The 21,193-nt window shown below is 39.2% G+C and overlaps 1 protein-coding gene across 14 annotated transcripts in view; it reads right to left on the reverse strand.

The window, feature by feature from the left end:
* The window catches only part of ZNF532 (zinc finger protein 532), a 50,152-nt gene that overhangs the window by 16,576 nt on the left and 12,383 nt on the right, over window positions 1-21,193 (reverse strand). For 12 of the 14 annotated variants that reach the window (XM_072858692.1, XM_072858691.1, XM_072858682.1 and 9 more), the window contains 3 exons: window positions 15,881-18,240; window positions 9,353-9,534; window positions 6,228-6,404 (listed from right to left, as the gene is read on the reverse strand). In XM_072858692.1, the coding sequence (XP_072714793.1) occupies window positions 6,228-6,404; window positions 9,353-9,534; window positions 15,881-18,220 (2,699 nt within the window). In that variant the 5' untranslated portion in view covers window positions 18,221-18,240. Of the gene's footprint in view, window positions 1-6,227; window positions 6,405-9,352; window positions 9,535-15,880; window positions 18,241-20,627; window positions 20,650-21,193 lie in introns of those variants that run through there. The other 2 variants (XM_072858694.1, XM_072858695.1) reach the window with 2 other exon arrangements.

Raw genomic sequence — 21,193 nt, forward strand, 5'->3', positions numbered from 1 at the left:
TTCCTAAAATGCAGTTCCAACTCATGTATTTCACATCAATATAAACCCACGTATCTTACTAATAGTTTTAACTGAGATCATAAGAGACAGCTTCTGGGGAAAAAAGTCAACGGATCACCACCCCAGCAGGTCAGCTGAATTGAGCACAGACAGAAACAGAGAGAACATGAACCTTTTCCAGGCACAGTGCTGTTACAGGCACACTCTGTGGGAAGCACTGTTTAATCTCTACGGGTAGAAAGAGCGGAAGGATTCACAATGCAAGGGATCATCTCCCTTGGCCACAGCACACAGGGCTACTTCACCATCTAAGCATGCTCCACCATCTTGGTCCCATCTCAGCAGAGCAGCTAGAGATAATTTAAAGCAGTGATTTTACTGCCAGCCCTCTTCGCTCCATCCAAGAAAGAAACCCAGAGTTTCCTCAGAAAAGTACTTGCTGCAGTTCTGTAGTGAATCTGCTTGTAATGTCACAAGCTGGAGAGCTGGTACTGACCACACACATTCCCTAACCCCGGGGCACCCAATATTTTTCTTCTGTCCTGTACGTCCTGTCTCCTTTAACACTCTCTTTCATCTCCATCAGCAACTCTGTCCAGAAGTCGGGAAGCGTCAAGCCCGATTACTAAGGAGGCAAACTAGCCGAGGCACAGGACCGTATCACAGCCTTGTCCCTGGCAGGGTGATTTCCACCCTTCGGGTTCAGTGCTCGCATACCACTGCTAACATCCAGAACCCCAGCATTTTGGTGCCTGTCGCCAAGTAGCCAATCCCATGGCTAGGTGCTACAGAGATGAGTAAGGTTACATTGTTACGGGTTAGCAAGATGTAAATAAAGACTGGCAGAATTCAAAATAATTCTCTGATTATTTCATGATGTATATTTCTATTAGAACCATATCTTGCAAATAAAATTAGACAGGACAAATTAGAAAACCCACTTTATCATCTGCAGTGGAACTAGACAGTGATCTCGGCTGGAATGACTGCAGGTCTGTAGTATATAACTTTACCATCGCAGAGTTACATAATTTAATAAAATAAACTATGATCTACTTATGCTTCAGATTCTTACTGTATCTAAAGTAAGGAACAGAAGACTACAGAATCGCTGGGGTTGGAAGGGAGCCCTTGAGGTCATCTAGTCCAACCCCTGCTCAAGCAGGGTCAGCCAGAGCAGGCTGCCCAGGACCACGTCCAGTCGGGTTTTGAACGTCTCCACAGAGTGAGCCTCCATAGCCCCTGGGCAACCTGCTCCAGTGTTTGACCACCCTCACACTAGAAGAGTGACTCTTGTGTTCAGGTAGAAATTCGTGTGTTTCAGTTTGTGCCCAGCGCCTCTTGTCCTGTCTCTGGGCACCAGGAGAAGAGGCTGGCTCCCTCTTCTTCGTGCCTTCCCATATGGGATTCATACACCTCGATAAGGTCCTCCTGAGCCTCCTCCTCTCCAGGCTGAACAGTCCCAGCTCCCTCAGCCTCTCCTCACACAAGAGACGCTCCAGTCCCTTATTCATCTTCGTGTCTCTTTGTGGACTTGCTCCAGTATGTCCATGTCTCCCACTGAGGACCCAGCTCTGGGTCCAGTACCGCAGCGCTGCCCCAGCAGCACTGAGCAGAGGGGAAGGATTGCCTCCCTCGACCCCCTGGCAATGCTCTTCCCAAGCCCTTAACGACCACATCCCTGGGTAATGCACCACTCGCAAGCACTGACAGGAGAAAGTGAATCTGCTACAAAAAAATCTGACATATTTCTGAATTCATCACATATAAAAATTATATCCCTTTAAAAACACTAAGAGCTGAATATATATATTTTCTATGTAAGCTAAAAGACTACTGTTTTCACAGGAGCCCAAGAACTATCTGGTAGAGACACAAAAATTTCAGACGGGTCTCTGAGAAAAGGCTGTACTCTGTTAAATTCATACCCACATGCCTAATAGTACGAGTTGTGACTATACCCACTTTGAGTGTTTCTTTCAGTCACATTCAAAAGCATGACTTTTCAATCCTGAACACATGCAACTGAGTATGCTGGTTTGCTTTATAATTGAAGCAGCCAGTATTGAACACGTAACAGCTTAAAACCCTGTCCAAAGCTTAAAGGCAGTTACCTTGATTAGTCAGGACATACTTTACAACCACCTCAATTCAACAAGCCGCTTGAGTAAGGCAGGCCGTCCACCTGCCATCACACCACCAGGGCGGTTACTCAGGAACTGCTCCTGCCCCACACTACACACAACAGGCATGGTACACGCGCTTCGTCACCTTTCAGAAATCGGGTTAACAAATTCACGTATTATCTCAGAATAGATACAGATGTTATCCCACAGGAAAATACTTTCATATCACATAAAAGATGTTTAGGGTTTTGAAAGCTTCTGCACCAGAGTATGGTATTTCTCCTTCCCATAATTTTTTTCTCTAAAAAAATGGTACTTGTGGGATAATACACTTTGTACCAATAGTACGCTATATATCTGTAATCTGGCTTGATTATCCAATATGCCAATTATCCAATAATCTGGCTGGATATCTCCAATATCCAAAAAGAGATCAGCCATGAAAAATGTCTTAGTGCCTTTCCTATCAAGTTACACTGTTTACTGAAAAAAGAAAATCACATATAAGCTTTGATTTCCCGTAAAAACCATGTAGCGTCTTAGGTATGCTACAGGAGAGAGCTTCACAAAGTTGAAAGACAAGACAGCCATCCATTTCCCTATATTAAAATAATCTAAATTCATCCCACCGAGAATCGCTGCACATAAACTTCATTTTTCATACACCAAATAGTTTACTGTATCTGTTCTGAAACAACCATTCCTAATGTAGTTGTAAATCACACAGTTCCAGTAAATGCCAGAGGCACACAGCCATTTATCCAATTCCTGTAAACAAAAAAGTGGTTTTTGTCCAGTTCTCCAGGACCGGACTGGCCTCAGCCCACTTACAGGACAGAAGTCATAAACCTTCCCCAGCCGCCCTGACGGGCTGACACGCTGGGCCTTCTTTTGGGCTGCACCTCTGTGATGCCCAGAGCACACCTAGAAGCCAGGCTCCACGGCCATGCAGAGTTCAACAACATCTGCCTACCGGGTGAGGTCTGAAACTCACGTTCAAGGGTCAGACACCTTTTATACACTCAGTGAAAACTCAAAAGCTTCACATTTCCAAACGCAGAAAGCTACTGTACCCTTCTTTTCACTTGTTTCAAAATTTTTACTTCAGAAGAACAAAAATTTAACTGAGCTTATATAGTCATATCTACAGTGTTATATGACTGTATTACATTCCTTCTTTTCAAGAATGAATTTGTTAAGCTTTCAAAATGTATGCCAGCCATATGCAGCGTAGATGCTAGGCAATATGATACAGATAAACCAGCGGCAGCAGATTGGTCAAATGTGAATGTATTTCCTCAAATACAACAGTGCTTGTCAGCTCTGCTCAGTGCTGGTCAGGCCACACCTGGACCACTGTGTCCACTTCTGGTCCCCACAACTCAAGAAAGACATGGACAGACTGGAGAAGGTCTAAAGGAGGGCCACGAAGATGATGAAAGGGCTGGAGAACCTGCCCTACGAGGAAAGACTGAAGGAGTTGGGTCTCTTCTCCCTGGAGAAGGCTCAGGGGGACATCATCACAGTGCTCCAGTACTTGAAGGGTGGCTACAAAGAGGACAGAGGGTCTCTCTTCACAAAGAGCCACATGGAGAAGACAAGGGTCAATGGGTACAAGTTGCACTAGGAGAGGTTTCATCTTGATCCAAGCAAGAAATTTTTTACAGTGAGAACAATCATTCCCTGGAACAACCTCCCCAGGGACATGGTGGAGTTCCCATCACTGGAGGCTTTCAAGATGCAGTTGGACAGGGTGCTAGATAATCTCATCTCGGCTCCCTTTCCCATGAAAGGCTGGACCCAATTATCTTTTGAGGTCCCTTCCAACCTGGGCTGTTCTGTGATTTTAATACAGAACACTACAGCAGATAAACCAGAATTTGAGCTATGTCACAAACATTTGATGTCAACTTGACCAAGATAGGTGAGAAATATCCTCAGAAACCAACTAATTTAAACAACAAAACCATTTCCTTTTTAAATTGCTACTGAGTAGCAGAAATACATGTAGTTAATTCTGAGGAAAGCCACGGGTCCTGATAGCTTGAAATAGACCTTATTAAACGGTGAAACAGCAGTCAATGCGAGCATCTTGAGCATTGGTGGCAACACCATACTACCTACAGATGCTTGTGAAATGGAAGCAGAGAACTGCAAAGACTGGGAAAATCCTACTAGTCACTCTGCATGCATTTAAGACAGCATCTTGATTAAAACTGGCAAATTTAAAGAAAACACCACTTCTTAAGAGGAGCACTCAACTACAAACTCTATGGCTTATTATAATACAATAGTACTTCCGAAAATTTTATTTTAGTCTTTTAATAATCAAAATAAATTCATGAAAGAATACAATTATAAGGACATCTACATGGAAAGAAAACTAATGCAAAATACCTAATTCACAAAGTTGATCAGAAACAGGTCAGCAGATCCAAGCACAATTCAAGAAATCTTCTGCATTTTTCATATGTGAAGTATCTTACACAAATGGCGGCCTTAATCTTTCGGTTTTCTCTAATGAAAATTATGGGAACCTGAAGCAAGTTTTAGATTAAATGCTGGTATTTCAAAGCCTCTCACTGAAGATACCATGCTGAATTAAAACAAGGTATCATTTACCACTGGGTGGAAATGTCTTAATTTGGTATCAGACACAGTAAGTTTGTTGCCATTTTGCTTTAATGTAGGTTAACACCCTAAAGAATAAACCTGTTGATACGTTAGATGAAACAATGATAAACCAAATTCTTCTGAAATCTGTATTACATGGTGCCTTGTTTCTCTCATCTGCCTTCTATTTTCTTGAGTCTGCAAGCTGTTAAAATGTATGAGCGTGCTCTGCACACTCCAGAGAAACAACACGGAGTTAAATACTTGAATATTTACCCTCAATACTGCGCTCAGAGTACACATACCAACAACGGAGAAAGAAGACAGAAGAAAAAGGCCTGCAATGAGAAGGCATCAGGCTAAGACCAATGAGATTTGAAGCCTGATTTTCACATGCATCGGCACCTGCAGCTCCCACTGGCTTCAGCGGAGGCCTTGAATGTTCAACGCCTTTAAAAGAAGGACCCTGAAGCCAAGTTCCTAATTGTGTTACCATCGTCAGTAGACCACCGTGCTTATGCACAACTTTCCTAGCTACAGAACTGAATCAGTTCTGCTTTAATCCAGAAAAAAAGAGATTACGTATTGGAAAAAAGCTTATATAAACAGCTCTATAAATGCATCTATTTTGATTTGGAGGGGCAAGGCTGGAAATGGTTAAGGCTGGCACCTCTCACTTTAATAACACACTGGAATTGCTCTCCTTGAGACATGACCACCTTAGGGAAGCAAAAACCTAGCTCACCACTCCCAAAACGTACAGCTTTCATAAAGAAATATCTAGTAGAGAGAAAGCAGAGAACAGATCCTGCAGGAAAAACACTGCCCGACAAGCAAGCGGCTGCCTGACCAAAAGAACAGGGTACAGCAGGCGGCTGTAGCCCGTGAGAACCGCCCGAGGTCAGCCCAGAGACGACAACTGCCACTTCTAAAACCATCTCTCACAAGTACACACCCTGACCCCTGTGAACTGATGGCACTGAAAAGAACCAATTTTCCGAATTTACCCAGATGACTATCTGCAAGCATGTAACAGAAAAAAAAAAAAAAATCACTTTTCCCCACTTTTCAACCAGATGTTATGAAAATCACTGCATAAGCCCTGATGAGTCTTAGCAGTTCTTTTTGGAATCACATTATCTCCATTCACAGTAAAAATGCAGATGAGCTAAGCAGATTAAAAAATCAGAACGAGCAACACACTAGCTGCCTGTCCAAATAATTTTTGTAATTACTGTATTACTCTCTTGTAGCACTCAGTGTTTAAAGAACCGCTATTGCTACGTTCATGGAAAATTAAACCTTTGCCAAATAAATTGCCAGCTAAAAACTCATGAAAACATTACACGAACTCCATACGTTACCAACAGGATGAGAAACCGTTGGTTGTACAGTACGTGACTTTTAAGATTAAAAGCACAGGACAGAATGCAATTTCACAAGTTATTCAAATGCAGGCAAGTGCAGTAGAAGATGAATTTTGCTTACTTTGGTTCGCCTATCTTGATACCCGGGTGTTGTGTATAGGCATGGGAGTGTGTGCTGGGAGCAGATTTAAATGCCATGGGACAGATAGGACACTTGTAAAAGACTTCACAGTGAGAACCTTGAATATGAGACTTGAGTGCCGCCACATCAGAGTATACAACATTGCAATGCACGCAGCTGCAAAAAGAGTGGAAAAGAGTCAGTTCAGCCTAGCCCAAAGCAGTACTGAAAGAAATGGAATCAACACTGATTTTTCAAGCAAGTGGAAGAGATATGCTTATATATACAACCGGATAAAACGACGTTATTTTGTCAATTTAAACAACCCAGTAAGAATCAACATAAACAGAGATTTGCATATCAGAGAGTAAGAGAAAAGAAATTTCCCAAATTTAATTTTAATACCTAAGAGATATGAAGTCAGAACATGGTTTTATGGCATTACAACAGAACAGATAGAAGGGTCTACAGAGGAATGCTCTATTGATTGTAAAAGAATGCTTAAAACCTCTACAAATTTGTGAAGAGATTTTACAAAATGCATTTTTATCACATGCAGTGGATTGTACAAGGTACGCCACAGCAATTTAGAAACTACCACCAAAATGGAAAACCAGTAAGGAAAACATTTCCACCATTTCCCTTGCTTAGATTTAATGAAGACATACTGGTAATGATTTTCTGTACATGTAACCAAATCAGCACTTGGATTTAAAAACAAACAAAAAAAAGTGTAATTTAAACTCAGGACAACTAAACCAAATCTCTACAATAAGATCAATCTGATGATTGGAATTCTGAAAATATTTTTCAAAAACATACTTCTGCTGTGTCGAAAATTTGTGACCTTTCCGCATCTATTCTAAAATGAAATGATTAAAAAATTGAATTAATATTAGTACACAAGAATGTCTACACACAATGGTCCCTTTCAGTGTCACACATCTCCAGTACTAAATGCTACCAAGTAAGTCCAAGAACATACTGCAATAAGCAATTACAAAATATCCTGTCAAATGAACAAATTTCTTATTGACTAGTATTTTGCAGTAAGTTTTACAATTTAAACACAGAAGGCCTCTACCCTTCCAAAATTTTAATTTTGGCATCTACCACAGTAGTATGATTGTTGTCATATAAACATCAAATCTTTTTTTGATAGTGTTTTACTGTTTGCCCTGATGATAGCAATAAAGCAGGAAATAGTTATACGTTGCATTCAAGAATCCCATTTTCCTTTTAAAATATATCACCTTTGAATTTTATGAAATGTCATCCTTTCTTTTCTGAGCACTTAATTCACATTCTTAATACTACTAATCAAGTTTATATCTATCTAGTCTCCACTTACCAATGCATTTTCTAAAGCAAATGGTCTTTGTGTTTTTGAGTCTGTTAAGATCTTCTCTGCTTATACAGAAAGGAACATTTCTTCATAGAGGTACGAAGCATGATCCTCTCATTAACAGATCGACTCCTAAGGCGTCACCTCAAGAGAGCTGGGTCGCATCTCTCACGTCCCCATCCCATCCTGTCTGGACTTTATTCTCTAGTGTTGCAACATAATAAATGATCCTCAGCATCCACCATTGTATGTTAAAACAGTTCTTAAGGACCAAGACTTCCTTTCTTGGACTGCTATTAACAGCTTTCTTGTTTTCATCTTGGATGGATGCAATTAAACTTAAGGTTGAAATTTTCAGCTGATTTAGTTCAGACAACTAGCCTAAATCGCTCAAATCAACCTGAACTCCCTCACAGAGGTCCTTTGGAAAGGCAAGACAGGTTATGCTGTTCCTCAAGCGAATGCACCATGGTGATAAGGAGATGCTGAGGAGTCTAAGGAGGAAGACATTAACTTTCCCAGATGTTGCTTTTCTTCGTCTAGGTATTTTTGGTTTAGTCTTACCATATACAGAAATTCTGACTTAGTGTGACTTGAGATGTTTATGATACATCTTGAAAAGTTTAGTAACTTTAGTTTACATTCACAGCGAAGGATTTATGAGTCTTCTGGTGTTACTGGTGTAGGCCAGGAGTCCCTGAAGATGATTCCATGTACAAACCGAAGAGACACAGACTAGGGGCGAGGAAAGTTGAGTGGAGGGAGCAGATGTAAGAAATGTAGGACAAGACAGACTACTGCTTGGGAGAAAAGAATAAAAGAGAAGAACCCAAAGAAATGCAAAGAGGGGAGAGCTGTGTCATGCAATGGATTCAATCTGAAGACAGATTGCCACAGCGGCTGCTCTGATGCAGTGAAAATGCTTTCTTCCATTAGTGGAAGATTTCACAGCCATCCTAGTAAATGAGCTTGTCGCACCTTAAGGGGGAAGAAGCTGCCTACTGGTAAGATTTTAAATCATCCTTCTCCAGTCAGACAGGGTGAAGCGGAAATGTTTTCGGAGTGCTGAGCAAAGCTCGGCTGTACGGGTTGCTCTTCTGATCTCTTGCTGTGCTGCCTGCCATTCAGTGCGAGTAAAATTCTAAGATAAAACCATTTTTCAAGCCTTTCAAAACTTAACATTTCCATGAAATGCATCTGATCCCCATTTGCTCAGTGAGTTGCAATTACAGGGAAACAGAACAATAAAAGGGAAACTGAAGAGCAACAAAGAAGAACCAAAAGACCAAGCTGTTTGAATGAGAAAGGTAATTTTCAAGTGATATAATGCTGAGGAATCTTGACTTCCCACAGAAAAGAGAGCAACCAGATAGGTGCAGCATGCCCAACAGTACTGAAAATTACTGTTCTACCAGAGAGAACAATCTAAAATTCAATGTTTTGAAAAACCTCAAAACGTTTTTTTTAGAACCTGAAATTAAGGAAATACATCTGAATTCTCTAGACCTTATAAACTGTGAAGTCCTGAATCTGACATTTTATGGCTGGATGAGATTAGCTAATATTCTGATTTCATAACATACAAAAGTGGATGCCTGAAACAAAGCAGAATCCTAATGTGGTATTTATTCCAAAATTTGTAGTACTAATAGCATTGTTGCCATGACAACCTTAAACCCATGAAGCTGTATTCTACAAACAAGGCTTATGAAAATGGAAAATTACTTTTAAAAGCATAAATTATACATAAATTGACAACAAAAGTAATCATTATACTGACCGAAAACCAACTCTTCGGGTATAATGCAGGCAGTTCTTAGTGACATGAGTCTGGAAGTGGACAGATCTGCAGATTGCTCCACATTCAGGACACGTGTATGGAGATTTATGCTGATGAATTCTCTGGTGTGATGCAAAACTGCACTGGTTAGGAAGCAGCATCTGGCAGATATTGCATGTCTTCTAAACGATAAACCAAAATAGATGAAACAAAAGGTTTGGTTCAGCTATACATAACGTCTTGTGTCAAACACTGTTAATATATCAAATAAAAGGTTAAATGTTATGACTGTGATGTGAACCAAAAGAAGTAGGCAAGTACTAAATGCAGGCCCTACTGACAAATCTTGTAGGACAGGGCTGGCAGATATTGGCAACCAGACATATTGGCATTCTGGGCCATTCTGACAAAACAAAGCTCTTTCATATACCACTGACCATGGGAGATGCATGTTGGTTTACATATATTTTACTTAGGTGCCTCACACGACTACTTTAATAGTGCAAGGGGCCCAAGTACAACTTGAGAATCAAACCTTATGGTTTTAACTCAGTGCACCACATAAAGTAAAAAAAAACCAAACCCACCAAATATACTATTTTCACTTTCTTTGATCCTTATTCCTGATGAATTCTTATGGTAATATCCATAATACCAATAAAATGGAATATTATCAGGCAGAAAGTGCACAGGTAATTTCAAAATATATTTCTCGGGCTAGAATACAACATCTGCATTATATCAACATATTGTGCATCTGAGTAAAAACTAGAGATAAATATTTACAAAGCTTTTCTTTGCAGGGCAATCTTTCTACATGCAGGAGTAACTTACTAAACTAATTATTTTCTTGTCTGTTGTTACTCAGAAATAATTTTTAAAAAAATCTTCAACTACATGTTGACCATACGCCAAATCAGAAACACTGAAATTCTTTGGGTGCTTTGTGCCATTTTTGGGATGAAACGCAAATGATGCAACCCAGCTGTAAACAGGCTTCACTTTTGCTCACAGTTGCTTTCCATCACTGGAGGGCACAAAGAGCCAAGCCAGTAAAAGCATTCCAGAAAATGTTTCATTTACAATAATACATCTCTCCAATCTCTAAGCAGATAGCTGACATCCTGTATGGAGCTATGCTTCTGTTTAACTTTGATGATGGAAGGTGCTTCACTGACTTCAACAGAAACACTCACGGTCTCAAAGTCAAGCACAAACACAAGTCTTTGCAGAACAGGACTTTAACTCAACTTCGTTTCATGAGACTTTGCTTTGTAAGGCTTCTCAAATTATTATTACTATTATTTCTTATGACGTGGGACTTATGAATCTCACCAGTGACTTACGAAGACTTAAAAACAAAACCAAGACTCCTTCATGACATGGGTATTTTCTTAACATGAGATTTGCGTACTTTTAGAAACGTTATCCATAAGAGTCTTGCAGATGTAGTGATGTGTACATTTTGCAAGAATACAGAACAAAACAAGACCTCCAGAGCTGCCTTATAAATTATTTACTAACCTATGTATGAAGAAATCCTGAAATAAATAATTAAGAAATAATAGTTTCTTACTAAAAGGTGCTTCACAAAAACTCACCCCCTTTTTCCAATTTAGGCAACTCTCCTTTAAATCTCTTTTAAAAAACAGTAATATGCAGATCATATAACAGCAGAATCAAAGCTACCACTATAGAAGAAATAGTACAGTGTTACAAATAACTTTCATAGGAGTCTGACTTACTAGTAGTGGCAACTACACCAGTAAAAAAAATAACCTGTTCTCATGTAATCAACAGGAGACAGACACTAACTCCAAAGACAGAAGGAAAAAGCCTTTATAGTCACTGCAAAAAATGATTCTTTTTTCAAACAGAACACTGTTTAATATCAAGGTCTAAAGTAACTTCTTAATTGTCTTAGCATTTTCACAATATTACTGATATTCGAAGAACAAGTATATTTTTGTATTACAATCTGTACACTCCATTTTTATTCTTTTTCAAAATAGCTTAATCTAAGTGCTTCTCTTGAGGGTGCATGCAAGTACTTTGACCCTTTTTTTAAAAACAGTAGTTTCAAGTAGAAACGTTAACATGAAACATCTTGTGGTCACACACACAGAAGCAAGAAGTATATTTTCATATGGTTCACTTTTAATGTTCACTTTGTGAACATGGTGGCCTGATATGTTTGAACACAGTCTCTATCCAAATGTAGTTCTCAAATGTCCTGATGACAGCAAGATGGCAAAATGCAAAACATTAAAAGAGAGGAAGTTAAGCAAAGAAAATCTACCATTACTCAAATTCAGGTTCAATATTAGCACTACCGCCAGCCTCAAAGATTAGTAGATAGCACAGATACATTTACTACCCTTGCGGAAGGCTTTGCCTGAGGTTAACTATCCGCGGGGATTTGGAACTCTCAGCCTGATTAGAGCCTTTGTGACACAGTAAGTCTGAAATAGTGTTCAGGCACATATAAATATTCACTTTGAAATGCCAAATATTTGTCCTCAATTGACCAAACAGCTATGGCCGGAACCACTGACTCATGCCCTCCGACACTGAACAGAACTGGTTTGGGATGTTAACTTTGTCTTCAGCACAGGCTGAAAGGCAAAATCCTGACTAACCACAACTCTGCTTCAAATGTGCTTGCCACATTTACTTGGCTTCAGTACCATTCCTAAAATCTATCTTTTGCCATTTATGTATTAATAAGCAGCAATATAATACTGGAGAATATGGAGTATTACTTGATTACATAAGAAAAGAGCAAAACAGAACTTTTATTCAGTAACAGAAACATACGGTGTTTTCATAGTCCTTCCAAAGCATTTTGTCTGCAGCACTACAAAAGGAAACCAGGACGCTACACCACAGAAGAGCCATACAACATTCCAACCCCAACTAAGCATATCTCTCTGATTTTGCCACAAGCAGCCTGCAAGATTCACCTGTAACGCTAGTAACTCAAAAAATGACACAAAATGCCAATAATGCTATTTGTTAAGGCCACTGGTTTGCTATTTTGATGAGTACAGTAAAATGCTTAATTGTAACTGATTACAGTAGAACAAGAAGAATCTCCTGTGAAATTCTGAAATTCAGCATGTTTGCTTACCATTTTATTTTGGGCTTAAGGTGGCATTAACTTCCAGTTCTCTCATTCCAACCCATACCAAAATAAAACACAGTTTCTGAAAATCATCACCTGCCTGCATTTAAAGTCAAAGTTTCAGAAAAAAAAGGGTTAGAAGAAAAAATGGTGGAGGTGGAAAATAAAGATACACAAGAACTATGAGTATGAAGGGAAATGAGCTATGTAGTTTCCATGGGAGCTATACACTTATATCTGTAAATAAGATGAACATTAACATTTATCAGCCCAGGTTTGCTACTTTTTTTCTTCCCCAGTAAGTAGATGAGGGTTTCACTCAGCCAGGAAACCTGTCAGTGAGTGGTCCCATTCCCTTTAACAAGAGTATTAGTGGAAGTAAAATATTAGAAAGGTAACAGCTTTATAGGGAACATCTTTTAACTGCTAGGGCTGGTTTACTATTGTTTATTTTAAAAGAAACATTCTATCTTCATAACAGCCGTTTAAGAAGAAGTAACAGCTACTTATTGCTTAGACTCACTGAAAACATAAAACAAGATACAATTTCCATTTCAAGAGCAATTAGGTGGGCACTAGAAGGAATGATAAGCTGCAAATAACTTTTTTTCCTATTATTTGTTTGCAAAATCCAAATGTTTATTTTTATTCTTTCTTCCTTTCTTCCTTCCAAGTTAAAATATCGATTTCATCTAACTTTCCTGTCTCCTTCCTCCCAAAATAATGGTAGTTTTACAACAAAAAGCCAGTGCCAAACACTAAGAAGGAAAACAGAAGTCAGAGTATTTCTTGCCCAAGCTTTTCAAGGGCTAACACATAATGAAAAAGTACTAAAATGTTTATTAATAAATGCCTACATAGAGTCTTTCTTCAGCAAACACTACCCTTGCAGCAATGTTTGGGACAAAAAATGGACAAAAACATAACAAAAAGCAAGATGTATTGCTCTCACTAAAGCAGCTGTTCAGTTAAACGGTTTCCACGCTGGGCATTTCAGTATAGCTACAACACTACAGTATGTAATAAAATGCAACGTAAAAAAAACCAGCACAGAACTGAAAACTGCTGCTTGATATACGACAAGGACTAAGAAAAATATATAATTAATTTTTAAGAGGCTATTTCAACAAAGAACATTTAAAACTACGTTTATTAAGAGTGTTCTTTTAAAACGGAACAACAGGAAAATAGCTTCTTTTCCTCCAGTGCTTTGCAGCTACAAGGCTGGTTTTTGTTTTGTTTTGTTTTGTTTTTTAACCCTGGAAATCCATGGCCTAGTAAACAGGTATTAAGACCTTGTTCATACATCAGCCCTTAAGAGAGCCAGTTTCCAACCAGAGACACAAACACATTGATCGGTAGTAGGCAATGCTGACTGTTTTCTGTATCTTCATGACCTTTCCTCCCTGGACGGCAGTACCCGTGTACCCATACTTTTCTTTCCACCTAACTGCAGCTATATTTTGACATTCTATGAAGATCTCAGTTGCTTTCCTGTAGCAAATCACCAGGGTAAACAGTATCTAACAGGACATGCATAGAGAGCAAACTCAGCAGCAACAGGGCAAAAGCACCAGACAGAGGTAGCAGGAAAGGGCAAAAGGTGTTTCTACAAATCTGTTTAGTTTACCTGTCCATACAAAAAAAAGGCCCCCACAGAAAGCCAGTACATTACTTTATCTTTGCTCTTCTCTATTTTTTTCATTTTATCCTTATCTCATCCTCCCAACCTATCCTCAGTATATTTGTTGGTCTCTCAGCCACTTGCTTTATCTTGGTGCCTTCTTAATTGCTTCATTTTATAGTATCAAGAACAACAGGGTTTTCACAAGGGCTACTGGATCTTATCATACCAAATGATAACTAATGGATCTATTATGGAAAAAAAGATAAATCTAACACCAATAAGCACCAGTAAAGGAGTTAGCTAAAAAAACAATTACTGAGTACTAAGTAACTCAAGAGCTGGTGCAGAATTCACTCGTGGTCAGCCGTTAGATACTGTTCAAAACTGCAGCAAGATCTAAGGACACAATACATTCTTCTAACTTCTTTCTGACAAAAAGCTTGAACAAACTTGCTTTAGGTAGGCACATCCGTAGTATCTTATAGACGGAAATTCACTCACATGGCATTTCACTGTGAATCCAGGCAATTTCAGCCTAAGTCCACTAGCCAGTTAGTAAAGTAGGAGCTGAGGCAGAGCCACATAATCCACATAGTCAAGATTATTTCCACATTCAAATCTCTTTACATTACTGTCTGTAGTGGTGGGTGCAGCTTAACTGCTTCGTGGCCACAGAACAGGTCTTAGGCTTAATAAATAGATTCTGACAGGAACCTGTCTGCGCTTCGATGACTAGTGGATTTTTTTCCTAACTGCAGGACTTAAAAACCTTTATCTTGCACATTGCTGTGCGGTTCCCAGGAAGATTCCTGGGGCAGCCCCGTCTTGATCAGTCTGAGCATGTCTGCAGGTTTTCAGCTTCCCACAAAGCAAGAAGCTGCAACACCAAGCTCAACTGAATGCTTTGAAACACACCAGAATCCCTTTTAATTGGCACGCTCCAACTGAAATCCAACTGTATCATTTAATTAACGATCTTAACTCTTATAGGATTATAAAATACATCGCACACTGATTAATATTAACTTTTATTGAACGACGTGTTTCTTTCAGTTTAGGCCACATACATTAGTAAAGAATTTTAAAATGCTTTGTAAGTTTAACTCAATAGCAATCGTAAGAGGAAAGGAAAACCAAGACAAATCAATCAAATGGTCACCCAGCAAGAAATGCATGCTAGTGAACACCACTCTCCACTTCTGTTTAAGAAAGACCTGAAGAAAACAGCATGCATATCCTTTCAATAGAATCAGTGTGCCTTTTATTCATTGCCTAGCGTCCCTGTAGATAAGAGGAATGCCTAGCTCACTTACGGTGCTACACGAAAATAATAAAAACTGAAGACAAATCAAGAATGCATCACTTTAAACGTATCATTCAGATTGAATAGGCGGGCTGTTAATGAGGGTGCCAATTAAGTGGATTCGACAGGATACTCAAATTCCAAAGCACAGAAAGAATCATTAAAAATTCTTAGTAAAGACCATTATTAATTTCAGTATCATAGTGTTCAGCTGTAAGAAAGCTAATGCTAAATTTTAGTAAAAATACACAGCGTAAATTTCAGACTACAGGGCCTAAAAAAATTCTAAGAAAACTCTTATTTAAAAAATGTTGACATTCACTATGTAAGCGCTTGCAAGACTCTTTGTGGTTTTCGTTTATACTTTTAATCACGGAGGTTCAGATAATTAACAGCTAAATGAAAGTAAAAACATATCCAAAGTCTCCTAGGCTTATAGATGAAACATTGGAATTTAAACATATGATACCCTACTTGTCCACTTGTGTCTGCAGCCTGCTGGAAATGAGTTGCAAGAGATGTCTCATCTTGGAAAACTTCATTACACTCCAAACACTTTAGACTATGTCTACAGAGTTTCGATGGATCTTCGTCTAGTGGCATAGCTGGAATGACAGGTGTACTTGCTGGGGCTGATATTACTGTCCCAGTTATGCCAGACTGTATCTTTGTTACAGTATGCGTGCCAACTCCCACAGGGCTTTGAAGCATAGATGTAGCAGTATTGCTTGAAGGAGATGCTATCATTTGATCTGCTGGGACTGGTTTTAGAATCAGGTGTGAACACTGCATTACAACTCCTTTTTCCTTGTGTCCACGAGCATGGGAAAGAAGACTGCATTTATTGTAGAAAACTAAATTCTTTGTACAATGGTTACACGTCACTTCAATTCGCACACTCCTCCTGTCATAATGCTGGGTCAGGCTCTTCTCAAGAGCAAATGAGTCGCCACACTCCAAACACTTGTAACCTCGTGTTGGTAACGTTATTCCGGCATTGGCAGGGGGACTAAGGTTTGGGATGTAAACTGGTACAGGATTGACGCTACTCAGCACCTTATTGAATGCTTCCACTACAGAACTTTGTAGAGATGACACCACCTGGACTCGAGACACTTTTTTAGAAGGCTGTGAGGCTGCTGCAGAAATTATTGCCTGCTTTATTTGTTGCTGAGGTTTTGTTAGCACTTGGCGGAGTTCAGAGGTGGTTTGAGCACCTTGAGGCAGAAGATTAAGGTTGGCAAGATGGACTGTCTTTGGCACAAGTTTAGCACTGGCAAGGCTTGATGCTGGCACCACAACAGTCTGCTGTTGTATAGCATTGGCAGCTTTTATAATGGCGCTACTGGCACTCTGCACTGAAGCAGCAGATATTACAGTGGCTTTCACTGTAGTATTGTTAGCAAGCTTCAAATTAATAACTTGTGAACCTGCTGTTTTAACTGCTGAAACAGGGAGAAAGGCAGTTGCCACAGGTTTGATAGTGACCTGTTTCGGTGCAAGTTCTGCAGATGCAACTGCATTGGTGACAACCGTGGACTGGAGAGGAGCTCTAGGAGGAGAGGAAAGAACAGCAGCAGAAGTTGGTGAGGACAGGAGAGATGTCATGGAAGTTACCATAGAAGCAGTCTGCTCTGGCTTTTTACCAGAGTCCAAGTCAACTTCTGGCAACACTCTAGTAACAGTTCTCTTGATCTCCCCAGAAGAAGTCTTGATGGTTTTTATGCGAACTTTAGGAATTGCTGGTGTTGACCCTGCAGGAGAAGACGGAGACCCTTTGCTACTGTTTTCACTTGATACACTTCTGGGACTATCAGGTGGTTTGATAGATGGCTTTTTAGCACCATCAATGAGACTCTGAGATTCAGGTGATTTTTCAATAGCCCGGGGACTTTCACTCATGTCTTTTGGTAATGGAGAAGATTCTCCTGAATTGGACTGTAAATCTTTACTGGTATCTGTAGCTGCCTTTTTAGCACTCAGTGCTGCAATTGCAGCAATGCATGAAGAAAGCTTTGCTGATGACTTTGCTTTGGACTGTGAAATGCTGGCAAGATTCGTTTCACTTTTTTCAGTACCTAGTTTTCCATCAAGTACCCTGTTTTCAAGAAGCTTCTCAGAATTGTCTTTTAGCAATTTGTCCTCTGTTTTTCGAGCTTTAAAAGGCTCATAGACACTTAAATTCATGGAGTTTGTCTCTGTCTCTCGTTTAGCAACTTTACTTTTATCTATACTACTTGAAACTGGGATTCCAGATTTAATCAAGTTCTCCCCTCCAAGTGCCTTTAGTTTGTCGTATTCCTGCTGAGATACAGATCCTGCCAAGACATTTGCTCTGAAATTTGAACGCATCTCCTCTTTATCCGGAGGGTCATCCACCTCAATTTTTTCATCATCATCAAATTCTTCAGCACTTGATATTGGGCTAAACTGGTTGAAAGCTGAATCCTTCAGTGTAGTCTCAGAAGCTGACCCATCATCTTTAAGTGACTTCCCTTCATCTTTACTGTAACTATCAAGAGCTGATGACGTTAGAAAGCCATTATGCAAGCCATTGCCTGTGGAATGGTGGCCATCCTTGTCCACTCCTTCGGAAGAATCAATAGTACGCACATTTTTCACAATGACACTCACACCAACATCAGATGATGATGGGGCGTGAGAATCTTCATCTGTGTGAGCATTTTGTTTTATGTGGCTTTCATGGTCATCATGTCCAGATTCAATAGCTGCTTTTGGATCAACCATGTCTGGTATGTCAAAGGCTGCAAGAAGGTCATCGAAATCTGGGGTCTTCATATCCCCCATGGTCATGTATTTGATTGCAAGCAAATCTGTAAAATAAGCAGAAAGTCATCATCTCAGTATTTTAAGCTCTAATACCACAGTCGTACACAAAATAAGCGTATGTTCACATATGCCATGCAAAAAGGTGTTATTTCACTTCCGGAGTAATATTTTCAGAAATTGTACGTTAGAGAACAGTGTTCCAGTGCAAGCGTACAGTCAAATTAGTACACCAAGAGCTATAGTAATCCATCAACTTCACAGGCTGTAACCTAGTAATTTCATTCTAGGCACAAATTTCTCTTCAGTGACTTTCTTCCTGTCCCCTTTCCTATGCTCCCTCCTGCCCTCTCCCACATACACTACGATTACAGCAAGATACCTAGACTTTCATGAAAATAATGTGAGGCACTTGCAATTCCTCCTAAGCCTAGATTTTCCTGGACATTTGCATTGCCAACCTGATGAGCCTTCTTGAAGATGGTAACAAATGTTTCTAGTAACAGTTTAAGACTGCTGCACTGTTTTATATAGATTAAATTGCTTTTATAAGAAATACGGAATAAGTGTCTCCCAGTGTTCACAATGCTTTTTTTCAGCAACTCTAATGAAGGACCTGCCGTATCTACACTACTCCTGACAGGTATCTTGCCTACTTTAAAGACCTCTCATAACAGAGATTCTACAACCTCCAATGTAATTTCTGCCAGTCATTCACAATTTTCACTGTTACATGTTTCCTACTGCATAATCTGAATCTTTCTTGATGCAATCTGAATGAACTACATGTGGTTCTATTCACCCATCCTCTTTACAACAGCTCTTTACTCTGAGACCGCTATCTCCCTTCAATCTTTTTAGCCTAACCAACACCAGGATCTTTAGGGTTTTCTTTCCCCTCACAGATAACATTTTCCAGATCCTGTTCTTTTTGTTTGCCACTGGCCTCTACTGTTGGGTTTTTTTCTTCCAATTCCCAAACCAAACAGGTAACTCAAAACTGAAACTTTACAAATGCTGTGTAAAAAGAAAAACTAACTTAGAGTATGCTTTTAAATCCCACTATGACATTGGCCTTTTTCCACAGACATTTCAATAACATGCAGAGGGGTGTGTGGGGGAATCACTTGTAGAGAGCTAAAAAAATCAGTTACAGGAAGCACAGACAGACACTTTTTCATTCTCTTTCATAACCATGCACAGGTACAATTTGTGTTGTTGTGACAGAGCTGTTTTTAACGTACTTTAATTGTTCAGTAATTACCAGGCCAAAGTCAGTATTCAATGTGAAAAGATACTTAACCAAATAAGTGTTATTGTTATGAAGTGCCCATTTAGGAAGCATCCCGTCTGTCCTCCTGCCTTTGTATCGGCACTAAAGGACTCGAAAACATTCTTATTATATAGATCAATATTCTGTCTCCAGCATCAATTAACACAGGCCATCAGAGAACCACGGTGTGACTAACTGCAACAGCGCTCTCCAAGCTCCTCATATTAGCTCAGATAAGCAAGAAGGTACATGCCCCATGGCAGAAGATCTGTTGGAAGCCACTTGCCAATGGAGATGCATCCTACAACTTCAGTAGCTCACTTCCTCCTCCTCTTAGCTCATTATCTTGAGCTGTGGAGAGGAACTACTTGCTGACTGCTGAATTCACCTGTAACAGTGCTAAGAAAAACTAATCAAAATGCATATATGTTTAAATACATATTTTTATGCATATAGTTATCAACATGGGCAGCACTCCAACTGTTCCTCAGACGCAGTTTATTGAAATGGCATAATCCCTTTGCTTGACAAAAATCTCTAAGACTTACGTATTCATCAACAGTGGCTACCTGGAAGTCATTATGGACTCTAAGAAAGGCAACTGAGGAAAATTTCTCAAGGATACTGGAATACACACAGACATTTCATATAATACCTTCAAATAAATATGTAATAGTTTTGAAAATTGCTTACATGGTCTACTTAATGATTTTGTTGCTTTGTCTAACTTATTAACTCCTTTGCTTTACACCAAGTCCTTCTGCAGAGCTGAACTCAGCATGTGATTCTCTAGAAAATATGAGTATACCATTGCAACTGATGAATTTACTCTCTTAATTAACTCATAATTCCTTTACTTAATGGACAATATATAGTAGCCTATGATGGTAAATGCTCATTATCAAGACTTCACTACTTTTGTAAAGCATATGGTTATAATCCATACTTATCAGACATTGTTTCATAATGCTGGTAATTCTGGTTTTATTGTGTATTTGTTTAATTATAAAATTTTAAAATCCATTTATTCAAAAGCAAGTTTCTAGCCCTCATGCATTTAAAACTAGTAATTGGGATAAAATGAACATAAAGATTTAAGAAAAGAGACTAGACATGTAATGAGTACAGCTCAACTCTCTTGCAGTATAATCAGAAGCTAACCTATCGTGTTCAGCACACGTGGCAGTAGACACCTTCCTATACCAAAGCAAGATGATTATCATACTTGTGCACAGTTCTGCAGGCCTGGATTTTAGTCTGCCCTCTGCCTGAAGGATTTCAAGATCCTGTGAAAGGGCCACAATTACAAAGGCAGTTATCTAATAAATACAAAAATACATACGCACATACTATCAAAATTACAAAGAAAGTTCTTACAAGAATTAAATGGAAAAGATTCCAGAGACTGAAGCGTATCAAATCCATGTAAAAAGACACAAAACAAAGCCTTAATTGACAAAGTTTTTCATGATTCGAGATACTAATTATCTGCACTCTGATTGTACATCTATCCATAGCTGTCTTTTTACAGTTACGATACACACTCAAGAAGAACTAGAAAGTCTTCCTAGTCTAAAACTTCCTCTAATTACATATGCTGGAGTTTAATTAATATTTAGCAATAGCAATGAATTAAGTGAAGGCCCACTTACACAGTATCTTATCTAAGTATGTTTAAGAGCAAAACTGTGTAGCAGAGGACATACATTTGTCCTTTACTGAGAAAC

Source organism: Ciconia boyciana, chromosome 4, assembly GCF_034638445.1.
Source record: "Ciconia boyciana chromosome 4, ASM3463844v1, whole genome shotgun sequence".
Lineage (NCBI taxonomy): Eukaryota > Metazoa > Chordata > Aves > Ciconiiformes > Ciconiidae > Ciconia > Ciconia boyciana.